Genomic DNA, 13,314 nt, shown 5'->3' on the forward strand with positions numbered 1-13,314 from the left:
TTGAATTTCGAAAAGCAGGAAGACGTTTGCTTCTTTCGTATAATTCCAGACCGGCAAATAATTGTGAAGCTGCAGAATACTCCGTAGTGTACACACCCCCTAATATTTTCAATTTTGACATTGACAGCACCGTATCACTCCTCAATATTCGTGGGGTTATTTGTCAGACAGAGTTGTTTGTAATCTGTCGCGGATTTTAATGAAAAACTATGAAGGTAAAGAAGCTCTCACCGAAAATCAATGGTTGATCATTGAAACATTTTGTTATCTTTCAGAAAATCAACGAGCAAAAGCTGCAAGCCTTTACGATAGGTGCCATGGGGAAGCGTCCATTGACCCGAAAGGAGCAAGAAGAGATACGGAAGCGCGAAGAAGAGGAAGCGGCGGCTCATGTGAGTAATGATTATCCTATTAAGTATCATACGAGAATGATGAGCACCTAATTTATGCGGTTTTCAGGCATTTAAGGAGTTCGTGGAGACATTTCAAGAGAGTCCAAGTGCTTCGGGGAAAGTTTGGGTCAAGGCAGGCACTTATGATGCCGGATCGCGAAGTAAGTGAAATGTTTTTTATATAGAAGTTGGGTGGAATTTAGGATAGTGAGTCGAAATTATTTGAAGTTTAAGCAGTAGTGAGTCTACTTAGAGGGGAACTATTGCTCATGAATCTCTTGCGCAGTTTTTTTGAGCACAGTAAAAAAAAATGGAACATTACATTATTCAAACACCGCAGCCGTGATCATGATATTAATTAAAAAAATCGCGTGTGCACAGTTAAAAATTCAATTTTACACTATTTTACAAGAACCATTTACACAAATAAATTAACCTGGAAAGTGCTGTATCGCTTCGCGCTAATCATTCAAAATTATTAGCAAGTATGAAGAAGTTTTCCAAAAACACCCCCCAAAAAGGACTGGGAGAAAATTAGCGCCTTCATAAATAGGACTTTAAATTTTTACTGGCGTGTCGGCACATCGGATTCCGGATTTCCGTTGCGAATTCGCCTCCTCCGAAGCACTGCACTGCCGTTGCCGCGGCTGGCGGCTTGGTACGCAAATTTCAATGCTTCTGGATTGGCCCGCCGGCGTCCGAAAGTTAAAGAAAGAAAACATTGTGGAATTGTACAGAAATCGATTAAAAGTTCAACTGGAAATTTCCTTGCAATTCCCGATCCGTTAACGATGTGCTAGCGTCCGCTTTCACGCGCAACCCAGTGTCCGTTCATAAAAAACTAGGCACGCTGGGTTCCTCGGCGACGGTTACCCGAAGCGCAGTACGTCCCCTTACAATATTCGACCCTCTGAGCGGGCTTTACTTTCTGTTGGTCACGGGCGTTAAGGTGGCTACCGCGAACTCCTCTCCCATTCGCACTTATGGCTAGAGGCAGTTGAAAGTGAGTCTAGAACTGCGCCGAACGTTAGCACCCCCATTTTAGACGCAGACTTCCGGTGTCATTATGGGCTGTTAGTGGACCTGCAGAACTAAGCTTTGACAAACCTTGCAATCTCTTTAAAGTCGTCAGGAAAAATTTTCATCTGCGCAAATGACACTCTTTCCATTCGAGGACATTGCGGACCATCGCATTCGCGAACTTCTTCGAAAATATCGTAACATCACTACTGAAAGTAGTTTCTCCTAGTCGGTTAAGCACGATGTGGTGCAGCACCATATCAACACTACCGACTCGGCGATCTTCTCAAAGGTGCGTCCTCTGTCACCCCAGGAGTTAGCTGTTGCAAGAAAAGAGTTTGACGATCTCATGAAACAGGGCATTTGCAGACCTTCCAATAACTGTTGGTCATCTCCATTCCATTTGGTCCTTAAGCCAAACGGCGAATGGAGGCCTTGCGGAGATTATAGGTGCCTGAATGCTCAGATAATTCCCGACCGGTATCCCATTCAACACATCCATGACTTTGCAAATCTACAAATTGCGGTGTTCACGACCTTGGATCTGGCCAAGGCGTATCACCCTGTTGCTCCCGAAGACATCGGAAACGGCTATCTGCACACCTTTTATACTCTTCGAGTTCACTAGGATGACTTTTGGCTTGTGCAACACTGCGCAGACATAGAGATTCATCCACTCTGCCCTACGAAACTTAAACTTTTGTTTCCTTTACATGGATGATGTTTGGGTCGCCTCTTCTTCCGAATTTGAGCATTTGGACCATCTGGAATGCATTTTCCAACGTCCCGTTGGGGCGGCGCTCGTTCTAAACGTTGAAAAATGCAAATTCTTACAGACGCAGGTGAAATTTCTCGACCACATGATTACCTCTGACGGAATTCAACCCGACTCAGACAAGGTTGAAGCAGTAAAAAACCTTCCCCACTATCGTCGTTTCTGCGCAAGGCCGTTCATCACCAAGCGATCCTCAACGCTTGCTTGTCTGGGCTCAAAACCAAAGACTTCCGCGAGGTTGCGTGGTCTGCTAAGGCCGTCCAGGCGTTTGATGCGGTCAAACAACAGCCTTTCATATGTATGGAGAGCCTCTCTTCAAACTCAACACAAAATGGCGCCACGTAAAGGGATACACAGACGACATGTTCTCATCAAATTTCGTGGCAATCGGTTCAGCCGTTTTGGAGTAAATCGGATGTGACAGACAGATGGGCAGACAGGCATTGAACCGATTTTAATAAGGGTTTGTTCCACACAAAATCTTCAAAAGTATTTGTCAAATCGTCTGAATTGTTTTTTCACGGAACTGGATCTGCAAAAAGAAATAAAAAAACTCCGGCTTGAAGATGAATACAGACGAAATCGAGGTTCTTAGAATATTTTGTTGTAGGAAAACCAATTATGGCACTAAATATGTTTGAGGGATAAATTTATTTATTAGGCTAGCATTCGCAACTTGTACGGACAACGTTCTGGAGTATATAAAGAGCAAAGTTGGTTTACTTTCTCCTCTGTCCTGCGTTAAACTGACAAAAGACAACAACACCGACCGGGTGATTGCATCTTTAAAGGTGACTTCTCCATACGAAGTTGACGTCCTCGGCAACCCTTCTCTCTGGCTTGAAGGTGTATTCATCAAGCCATACAAGCGCCCCAATTCGCGGATAAAGTTCAGGGGCAATCCGCCTGCCTCGCCGAGCTATATAACTGGATCAATGTTTACTATCCGTCTGTTTTATGAGAACGTTAGGGGTTTAAGAACCAAGCTGGGCGCCTTCAATTTATCCGCGCTGGCCCAGCAACACCGTGACATCTGTATCTCCGAAACCTGGCTGGACGATGCCATATTAAACTCCGAGCTCCCCGAAGAGTATTCCACTTTCCGTTGTGACAGGGACCGGGATGCATCTCGTAAGTCCACCGGCGGTGGGGTCCTTCTTGCTTCAAAATTCTCGAAAGATACGTCAACGACTGGTTGACCGCGCACTTCGGTCACCTCATTATCAAAGAGCAGCATATTTTCGTGAAATATAGATCTACGGCTTCACACGTTCTGGTCTTTACCAACTTTGTTGCTAAATGCTTGAATTCACGGTACATGCAATTTATACCGATTTCTCCAAAGCCTTTGATACCGCTGAATATAACATTCTCCTCTCTAAACTTTCATTACTAGACTTCCCTCCCTCAGCCATCTCCTGGCTTTTCTTCTATCTCTCGTTCCTGCAAAGTCTCTTTTCATGGTTACTCATCTCGTTCCTTCTCTCCTTCCTTTGGTGTTTCCCAAGGCTCTATACTTGGCCCGCTACTCTTCCTGTTTTTTATCAATGACCTCGCCTCCATCCTCACCTGCCCTTATTTGCTTTACGCAGACGACCTTAAATTGTTTGCCTTTGCTTCGTCTCCGCTGGACTGTCCTCTCTTACAGTCCATCCTTGATAATCTAGTCCGTTGGTGTTCGGTCTACAAGCTAACACTGAATGTCAACAAATGCCATTGGATGTGCTATCCGCTTAAACCCTCCCCAACATCCTTTTCTTATTCTCTCAGTGGACAACCGCTTTCACTACTGACTTCCTTTAAAGACCGGAGTGAAATATTCGACGACAAACTTCGTTTGAATTCCCACTTCGTTGACATCATCAATAGAGCTTCCAAAATGTCTGATTTTATCCTACGTTCCTCCTCCGACTTTACCTCAATTCACTCACACTATTCCTTTGTCAGAAACATCTACTTTCCGCATCGCCTCTAATAACACACGTAGTGCAGACATTTTTGATGTACCCTTCGCGAAGCTCGGGATTCATTTCCACTCTCCGAACCCGAGGCTATGCTGCCCCTACAACGCCCTACAGCTTGGGTCTTTTTACTCTGTCTCTTTCTCTAGTTTTACGCGTAAAGTAAGACATTTACTTGCTCCTCCCTCTGAGGACAATATGTAATAAGGAATTTGTTTCCTGAGTATTGTCCTCATCAAATAAATAAATAAATATAACCTGAAAATATTAACTATTCAAAAGCAAGTTGGACTAAAGCATCCAAAAAGTATATCGTTAGTATTTTGACAGAAAAAGAAAGTTACAAATATCCATTTCCAATCTATTTTGCATTTCTACTTTTCTCAGAGGAGGATCACCGAGAAAAAGGAAAATTGTACAAACCAAGTTCACGCATTTCTGATGAAAAATCTACAGCTGAGAAGGCACAAGAATATGCTAAACTTTTGGCTTCAGAATCCAAAAAGGATTCACTTAGCAATAAAAAGAAAGCACAAGAAAAGAAAAAAAGTAATCTGGAAGCATTTAAAGAGGAACTTAAACAGTGAGTATTTGTTTAGTTACAAACATTAGGGCCAAAAGTGGAAATCTAATTTAAAATGTTTCAGAATTCAAGAGGAGCGCGAAGAACGTCATAAATACAAGCAAATGGCTCGAATGCCTGAGTTCAGCAAAATGATTTCTTCCCATGATTCGGACAATCCAAGAGACTCTGATGTAGGATCGTTTGACAACGGCGACCCCAACACTACTAACTTATATTTAGGAAATTTAAGTCCAAAGGTATGACCGCTTAATGTGAAGCCAAATCGCAATAAACTTATGTTCGCATGATTCAGATATCGGAACAACAGTTAATGGAACTGTTTGGACGCTACGGACCACTAGCTAGCATTAAAATCATGTGGCCCCGATCTGAAGAGGAAAAGTCGCGTGGCCGTAATTGTGGATTTGTGGCGTATATGAGTCGCAAAGATGCCGAACGTGCCCTCCGGAATTTGAATGGACGTGATATAATGGGTTATGAAATGCGGCTGGGTTGGGGCAAGTCAGTTCCAATCCTAAATCATCCTATCTACATCCCACCTAGTTTGATGGAGTACACAATGCCACCACCACCGTCTGGCCTGCCATTCAATGCCCAACCACCGCCTGACGAAGCACAGACTGTGAGATATATTTTCTTTTGTTGTGAAAATTGGTTTTGAATAGATAGCTTTTGTTTATAGCTTCCCAAAGGTGATTATAAAGAATATGCCGAGGATCCTGAAAAGAGGGAAGCTATGGAGAAGGTAAATTGCATAAAGGTTTTTTTTACTTTAATGATACAATCTTTGCTTCCGATTGATTGCAGATGCTTCATAAATCCGTTGTGAAAGTTGTCGTCCCTACCGAAAAGTAAACTTTGGTTATATCAATCAAATCTTCAGAATTTAACTTTTCGTATTTCTGCAGGTCTTTGCTGGCGCTAATTCATCGAATGATAGAATTTGTTATTCGGGAAGGTCCTATGTTCGAAGCAATGGTGATGAGTCGCGAAATAGATAATCCGATGTTCAGGTAAGATACAGTATTTTAATCAAGCCAATAGCTTTCAGTTAATCCAGCTGTAGATATGTGATCTAAATCAGCGTAACAATGCCGAGTGCAGTGTCGAAAACGATGTCTAGAGTTCTGTCTAGGCTCAGGAATGAAATGTTCTCTCTCACATTCCAAGGCCTAGTCCAATTCTGACTATTCCATCATTAATTACTGTGACTTGACGCTTTTCTTGCTTATTATTATTATTCTGTTAAGGGGAAGTCGCACCGCGCCCTTAAAGAATTATTATGCCTCTTTTGCTGGTTATAGTGTACCTTTTGAACATAGTATCTCAAGCAAGCCTATAACCGTTAGGAATTTTAGTATGTTCCCTACTTCCAAATCTTTTAATTTTGCATCTGGTATTAAGTGTTCTCTCAGATGCCTCGATCTACTTTGCACAAGTGCCGGAAATTGTCCCAGAACGTGTATAGAGGTTACATCAGACTCCGCATAGAACCTGCAGGCAGTGTCTGTAGATATCCCTAACTTCCCTAGGTGATAGTTTAGCCAACAATGACCAGTGAGAACTCCCACTATGGTTCGGAAGTTTTTTTGGTGAGGTTTAAGCAATCCTTTGTGCGTTTGGGTTCGTACTCTCCAATAAGCACCCTGGACTGCTCCATTCCTGGTAGGCCCGCCTATTATAGTTCCCTCAACCGTTCCTCTTCATTTTTTAATGTCATAGCCATGACCTCGTTTTCGATTCCACAGAAGGGTTCTTGCCCGTGTAAAAACGTCCCTGTTCCACTCTTGGCAAGTTCGTCCGCTGCCTCATTGCCTTTCAATCCAACATGGCCTGGATCCCAGAGTATTCAGACCTTGTTGAATGAGCCGATCGTATTCAGTCTCTCAAGGCATTCCCATACCAGTTTAGAGTTCACCTGGTTGAACTAAGTGCCTTGATCGCCGCTTGGTTGTCGGTGAGAATAGCAAGGTTCTGCTCTCTGTAGTTCCTTTGGAGATTAAAGGAGGCACATCTGTCTATGGCGTATATTTCCGCATGGAATATGCTAGTGTGCTTACCCATTGGTTCCAAGTACATTTTTCTTGAACGAATGACACCGACACTCGCTCCCTCTGCTGCGAGGAATCCGTCAGTGTACCAAGTAATCAGTTGCTGGTTTAAGTCGTATTTCGCAGTCACGCTCTCCTAGTTTGCCTTGTTACTCCAAAGTGTTTCGAATTTCTTATCGAAGTGAAACCTCGTTGTCATATGTCCCTTGGTATCAATAATTCGGGATACCGTCTCGAAAAAATATCAATCTTCCTTCGATTTAGGCAGCTCCCCGTCACACTGATACTCCCGGCCATTCTGAATATGGCCTTCCTTGTCTGCATCTGTATGTGCAGATGGAGAGGGGTTAATCCCAGAAGGACCTCCAGGGATGTCGTTGGGCATGTCCACATTGTCCCACTGTTACACACGCAACCCAGTCTTTAGAGTTTGTGCAACTCCCTGGCTTGTGTGCTCAGTTCTGTTCTTTCCGCCCAGATTACCGCCCCATAGGGAATCATTGGCCTTACTGTTGCAGTGTATATCCAAAGTAGTATCTTCAGGCTGCAACCCCACTTTTTCCTGCTATGGACCTACAAGTCATCAGAGCCCTTTTAGCTTTCCGTAATTCTCAAATTGTTTACCTCTGTTTCTTATTTCACGTTCACGTCATGTGACCTTATGACTCTCAGGTGATCAAGCTTAGGGTTCCTAGTGAATGGTACTGGATTAACGGATGGATGGATTGATACCTAGTCCTACCTTCTTGCTCCAGGCACTAACCCTAAGTCCAGTGCTATGCTGCTCCTTAATACTCTCAGAAGAGACTCTAAGATTTCTAGGCCTCTCTGGTTTAGTGCTGGGAAAATGCTTCATTGGTTTAAAAGTTACCACTTACCCTAGCTTCTGAGCATACCTCTTTTGCCAGTTTCCAGTTCTTCTTTCTTCCTCTATTATTCGTTGTTGGAGTGTCAGGCAGAATGTTGTTGTCTGCCGCCGTGGGGTAGGATCACGGGAAATGAGTTCCGAGAAGCAGGTGTACTCTATCCTCCTCATTCTCGGTAAATGTTCCATCTTCGTTCTTCAAACAGACAGAGGATATTTCCCCGTCTTAGGCTACAGTCATGTAAAGCCTGGTTACTTCTGTGATTTGTTCGATCCCTTCACAGAATTCTTTGAAGCTGTTCCGTTTTGCTTCCCTGATCGCGTTTGTTTTGCCCGGTTGAAGAGTTTTCGTACCTCTGTTCTCATTCTGGCTAGGTTCCTGTTCTACCATGGTACATCCCTTGATGACTTAACCGTTTTAGTCTGACAGCTGGCCTCATATGCGTTAATGGCGACTTTGTTGAGGTTTTTCACCGCTGTTTCAGTTCGCTCCTGATGTCACTGCCCTCTCAAAGGTGAGTCATGTTGTTGATCAGGTGCATTGCATAGGATTCCCAATCCGTTCTCCTGGGATTCCTTATTCTTCTTTTTCTTCAGCCTTTGTTCCATTCACAAGCGGGGTCGGCTCGTCGTGATCGGTTTCGCCATATGACTCTATCAAATGCCTGATCTGGGTGCAATCTCGAGGCTTTTAAATCCCCGTCGAGCATATCAAGCCACCGTTGTTTCGGCCTGCATTTTGGTCGTTTATCATCGACTTCGATGTTCAGACCAATCTTGGCAAGTGAATTCTCGTTAGCGCGAATTGCGTAACCTCTCACGCAATTTTTCCAAATTCGCTACAACCCCATAACGATTGCGGATATCGTTATTTGGGATGACACGGGCGACATTACGGTAAATTTTAGATTTGAGACGTTCGTTGATACGTCGATCACAAAGAACACCAGTTGTGGAACGCCACTTCATCCAGATTGCGTTAATGCATTAAGCAATTTCATAACGCAGTTCTCCATTGGCTGATAGCGTTTACTCGAGGTATTTAAATCGTTCAGTTCTGGATAGATCACTGTCGCTGTGAGTAGAGATAGAGGGCTTATTCGACACCCTCGAATTCCTGACCCGCCCGTCAATTAGAGCATTTCCTAGAGTTACGTCTAGTATCTCCTGTCTAGTGCAGGTCACAAATCTTGGAGTGTTCCCGATGTTATATATTTCTAACTTATTGCTAAGAATAAATTCCAGAAGGTACTTACCCCTTCGATTGGCGTCGCTGCTTCCCCAGACTTTCTGATGGTTTTTCACAAGATGAGTTCCAAATTACCTGCTTCCTCCTTGCAAACCGCGAGTCTGCCCCCGGTAGTGTGCTAGCCATTGGCTCCGTTATTGTTTCGAGTTCTTCTCCACTGTCGAAGTATCTCCCTTCTCCTCCGACGTGGCACTTTCTGCTTGTCGCTGTCTTCTTTGAGGTGTCTTTCCCTGACTTTTCTCTTTTCACGTGCACAGGTATGTTGCCAAATCAATAGTTGATGTGGCAACTCTGACGTTTGATTACCTCCAGGGATCGGTGATCTACCCCGATCGTGAGGAATCTACCCTTGCCCTCCACCTTGCTTCTGAAGACTCTCCATAATCATGTATGGAGATCCTCATTCTGAGGGATTAGGAGGTCCATGAGATCTTCCGTCTCTATTGTTACGGCTTTCGGGGGAAAAACTTTCACCACGAGTGCTCCTGATAGTTCTGCCAGTTCTGCTCCTTCCCAGCCTGGCAATTTAGGAGCTATGGTCCTAAGCCACTCTGCAATGTCTTCCGTCGCACAGTCCAGTATATGACCTGGTCGAAAGCGTATCCCGGTGAACACGAGTTTCGCAGTCCATCCCTTGCAGACCTTCGATAGTTTCCTGCTCCTCACAAGTGAGTATTTGCTCGGGAAATATTTTCGACAGTATGACCAGTCAAATGTTCTTGGCTGCACTGGCATACCTAATGGTGACCTTCCTGATTACTGCCTTCATCCCTGACCTGCCCAGGTTTTCTCCTTTCTTGGGTTCAGGTTTTGATTTTTTGGGAGCATTCCATTCATGCGGGCTAATCTCCGCTGCTCCCCGCTTTCTTGGCTCCTATAAAGATGGCTTAGGTCTATCCTGAGCCATCTTAAGGGCGTCTTCTGGTTTCAGGCTTTCTTTTAGTTAATGCAGGTACCATTTAGCACCTGCGCCACTGAGACCTGTCTCCTTCCTGACGTCTGATATGCCTCCACCTGGTTGACCAGTTTGTGTGCGGTACGGGTTCCCGCTTGCTTGGTTGTAGTTTTATTTGATTTAATACGGGTATTCATTTAATTCCCACTAGTTTGGGGGTTAGAGGGTCCGCCGTACCTTAGCCCCCCGTAGCACGGTAAGGTCAAACCTACTCACTGAGGCGACCAGTTATCAGTGAGGCTCCATTCGTATACAGTCAGTTACCCCTGACTGCAAACTATCCAATGGGCACGGTTGTAATGACACCCTGGATTGGAGGAGGTTTTTTCGACTCCCCAGTAGGATCACCTCGTAAAGGGTGTGGCTAGCCACACATCACTCTAGAGGAGCGATAGTTCACCCTCAAAGAGATATAGGTTGGCCTCAGGGAGCTATAATCCGCGTCAGTCTATCCTGTAGTGCTTGACTCCCCCCCTTACTTAAGGTTTTATTCTTTATTTGAGTGACACTATATAAGTACAGCTTGCTTCTTGAAAATAATCGAATACGTTTATGGGGAGGCATATTTTCCATTACAATAATGAATGTATTGTTTTTAACAGCTTTCTGTTCGACAACGAAAGTCCTGCACATATTTACTACAGATGGAAATTGTTCTCTTTACTGCAAGGGGATACTCCATCTGAATGGAAAGAAAAAGAGTTTCGAATGTTTTTGGGTAAGATATCGAAGACAACTTAACCTTTTAATCGTAATTCAATTGAACATTTTAACTGCGCATTCTAGGAGGATCAATCTGGAAGCCACCGCTTGTAAACTTCTATACACAAGGCATGCCCGAAGAATTAATCGTAGATGAGGGCGCGCCGGAAGTGAACAAAGGAGCCTTATCAAATGCGTAACTATCCTTTTTTCAAATTTTTCCAACTCAGAGATTTATACTGAATTCTATAAATTTTTAGACAACGCGATAGATTAGAAGATCTCATACGACATCTAACACCGGAACGTTCAAAAATCGGCGATGCAATGATATTTTGCATAGAACACGCCGAAGCTGCCGATGAAATATGTGATTGCATTGCAGAATCATTGTCTAATCTTGAAACGCTTGTTGGCAAGAAAATAGCTCGTTTGTATCTGATTTCAGATATTTTACACAATTGCACTGTGAAAGTTTCGAATGCCAGTTTTTTCCGTAAAGCGTATGTACCTTTTTTCGTTTTTAATTAAATCAGACTTTTAAGAATTACAAAAATCTTTAGGATGGAACGAAATTTGGTTGACATATTCCGGGACATTCACGCCTATTATATGTCGTTAGATAGTCGACTGAAAGCTGAAGGCTTTAAAGCTCGAGTAATGAAAGTTGTTCATGCTTGGGAAGATTGGACAGTTTACCCAAAGGAATTCCTCTTCAAATTGAAGACGACATTCTTAGGTCTCTCGGTAAGGAGATAAGAAGTTCAGGGGTGGTAGCTTACTATATATTTATTCCCTATGTACAGCAACAAAAAGAAGAGAAAGTCGAACCGGAGAGTACACCTTTATCTGGAGATGAAAGAGATGATGAAGACCTGGACGGAGTACCCTTGGATGGTGCGGCACTTATAAAAAGCGCGCTTCTTCGCGGAATCCCAGAGGCTCAGGCTGTTATCAAGGACACCCCGACCAGAGTCCAGGAGACCAGTCAGGACGCAGACTATGATGACGACATTGATGGAATTCCGAGTAAGAAAAATTATGTTTGTGTTATATCAAAATGGCGAATGATATATTTTCCTTTAGTGGACGACGACATTGATGGAATTCCTTTAGACAAGCTAGGTGACACGAAAGCTTCACGGGCTGGTGCATTTATTCCTTCGAAATGGGAAACAGTCGATCCAGAACAGGTGTGTAGAAGTTTTGTTGTTTTTAGCCATTTCGTAACACTTGAACATCTTTAGGTCGAAGCACAAGCAATTACCACTAGTAAATGGGATACTCTTGAACCAGTTGCACCCGATCCTCCAAAATTTTATGATTCCGAAGAAAGCAATAATAGCGATAACGTGGATTTTTTGAGGTAAACAAGCCAATTACAGATGATGATTCAGAATAATAATTGAATCCCAATTATAGAGGAACAAATGAAGAAAAACGCAATAAATTACGGGAAATTGAGATGAAAACAATGGAATATCAAGATGAGTTAGAATCAGGTGGTAGAGAAGTTAAACCAGGTTGGACGATACCACAACAAGTTGAACATTATCGGAGAAAATTGCTGAAACGGGTAAGTCATTCCTCAATATCGAAAGAATTTAAAATAATCTCGCACCTGTTAATAAGTCTGCCAAGTATAAGGTTGAAGCCATTCTCAACTTTCACTTCTTGTACAACTATCGCACATTTTAACTTTTCAGCAATCGAACTTCAGCTACAGAAATTAGTTTGCTTTGTTTTTCTTCTCCTCCCCATTTCTTTACACGAATGAAATCCCTTTTTATTTCTTTAGGATCATGTCGAAAGCGACTCTCCAAACGAACGAGTATCACGAAAGGATGCTGCCAAACGTTCACCCAGCCCATCAGAGTCGTAAGTAGTATACCTTCACTAGACGAATTCTGTATGAAACATTACAACAATTACAACAGGTTGAGCTCACGTAAATCGAAACGATCACGTCGATCCACTTCCCCGTATTCCGGCCGATCCTCAAGTCCTCCAAAAACCAAGCGACGTTCACGGTCTCCATACTCTAAACGGAAAAGTTCCCCATCTCCTACTCGTAGTTCACGAAAACGTCGCTCGAAAAGTTCATCAGAATCACCAAAACGTTATGCTCGAGACAGATCGCCGGCAGCGAAAACATCGAAATATGAATCCAGTCCTAGAAGGCAAAGGTAATATTGAATTTTGTTTTTTAAATTCTTGGTTCTTCTTGAAACGCTTTGTTTCCGAATAGATCAATTTCACCAACCGAAAGATCTCGCCATGCGTCTCCATCTAGATCACGACGCTCTCCGGAGAGGGCTTCTAAACGAGAATCATCACCGCCACGGTATGCCAAGTCACCAAGTAGACATCGCTCGGAAAAGCATAAACATAAGCATAAATATTGAAGACGTGGAATGGAGGAAAATTTAGTAATATTAATTTTATTTACAACCACTATGCGTATACTTGTGAAAATTTCTAATAAAGTGAAAATAAACTATATTCACTATTTCTTACTTCAATAATAGTTGACAATGATTTCGGGAATTTATGATATTATCGATATTCTAACGGGGGTAATGGATAAAGCATTCAGGTTGCGTTGAAACGAGCTAACTAAGTTCGCGATTGCCGTACAATACCATGGAAACTTTAACATCCTATCTAGTTTCTCCACAACAAGGATTGCTGGATTTTATTATTATTTAAAGGTAGCAAAAACCAATAATACCCCCTTAATTACTTACCCTAATTACTT

General features: G+C 43.0%; 1 protein-coding gene across 1 annotated transcript; it reads left to right on the plus strand.

The window, feature by feature from the left end:
* Positions 1-102: 102 nt before the first annotated feature.
* On the plus strand, positions 103-13,082 carry LOC119646641 (U2 snRNP-associated SURP motif-containing protein). The gene is made up of 20 exons (XM_038047154.1): positions 103-215; positions 276-392; positions 460-553; positions 4,536-4,731; positions 4,796-4,970; positions 5,027-5,356; positions 5,417-5,479; positions 5,542-5,585; positions 5,643-5,747; positions 10,457-10,572; positions 10,641-10,752; positions 10,817-11,059; positions 11,120-11,303; positions 11,363-11,585; positions 11,643-11,749; positions 11,804-11,922; positions 11,979-12,132; positions 12,355-12,434; positions 12,494-12,742; positions 12,805-13,082. Exons 1-20 carry the CDS (start codon positions 210-212, stop codon positions 12,959-12,961), a joined length of 2,874 nt encoding a protein of 957 aa, XP_037903082.1. The 5' UTR covers positions 103-209; the 3' UTR covers positions 12,962-13,082.
* The last annotated feature ends 232 nt before the right edge of the window (positions 13,083-13,314 follow it).

The sequence above is a fragment of the Hermetia illucens genome, chromosome 1 (assembly GCF_905115235.1).
Source record: "Hermetia illucens chromosome 1, iHerIll2.2.curated.20191125, whole genome shotgun sequence".
Taxonomy (NCBI): domain Eukaryota; kingdom Metazoa; phylum Arthropoda; class Insecta; order Diptera; family Stratiomyidae; genus Hermetia; species Hermetia illucens.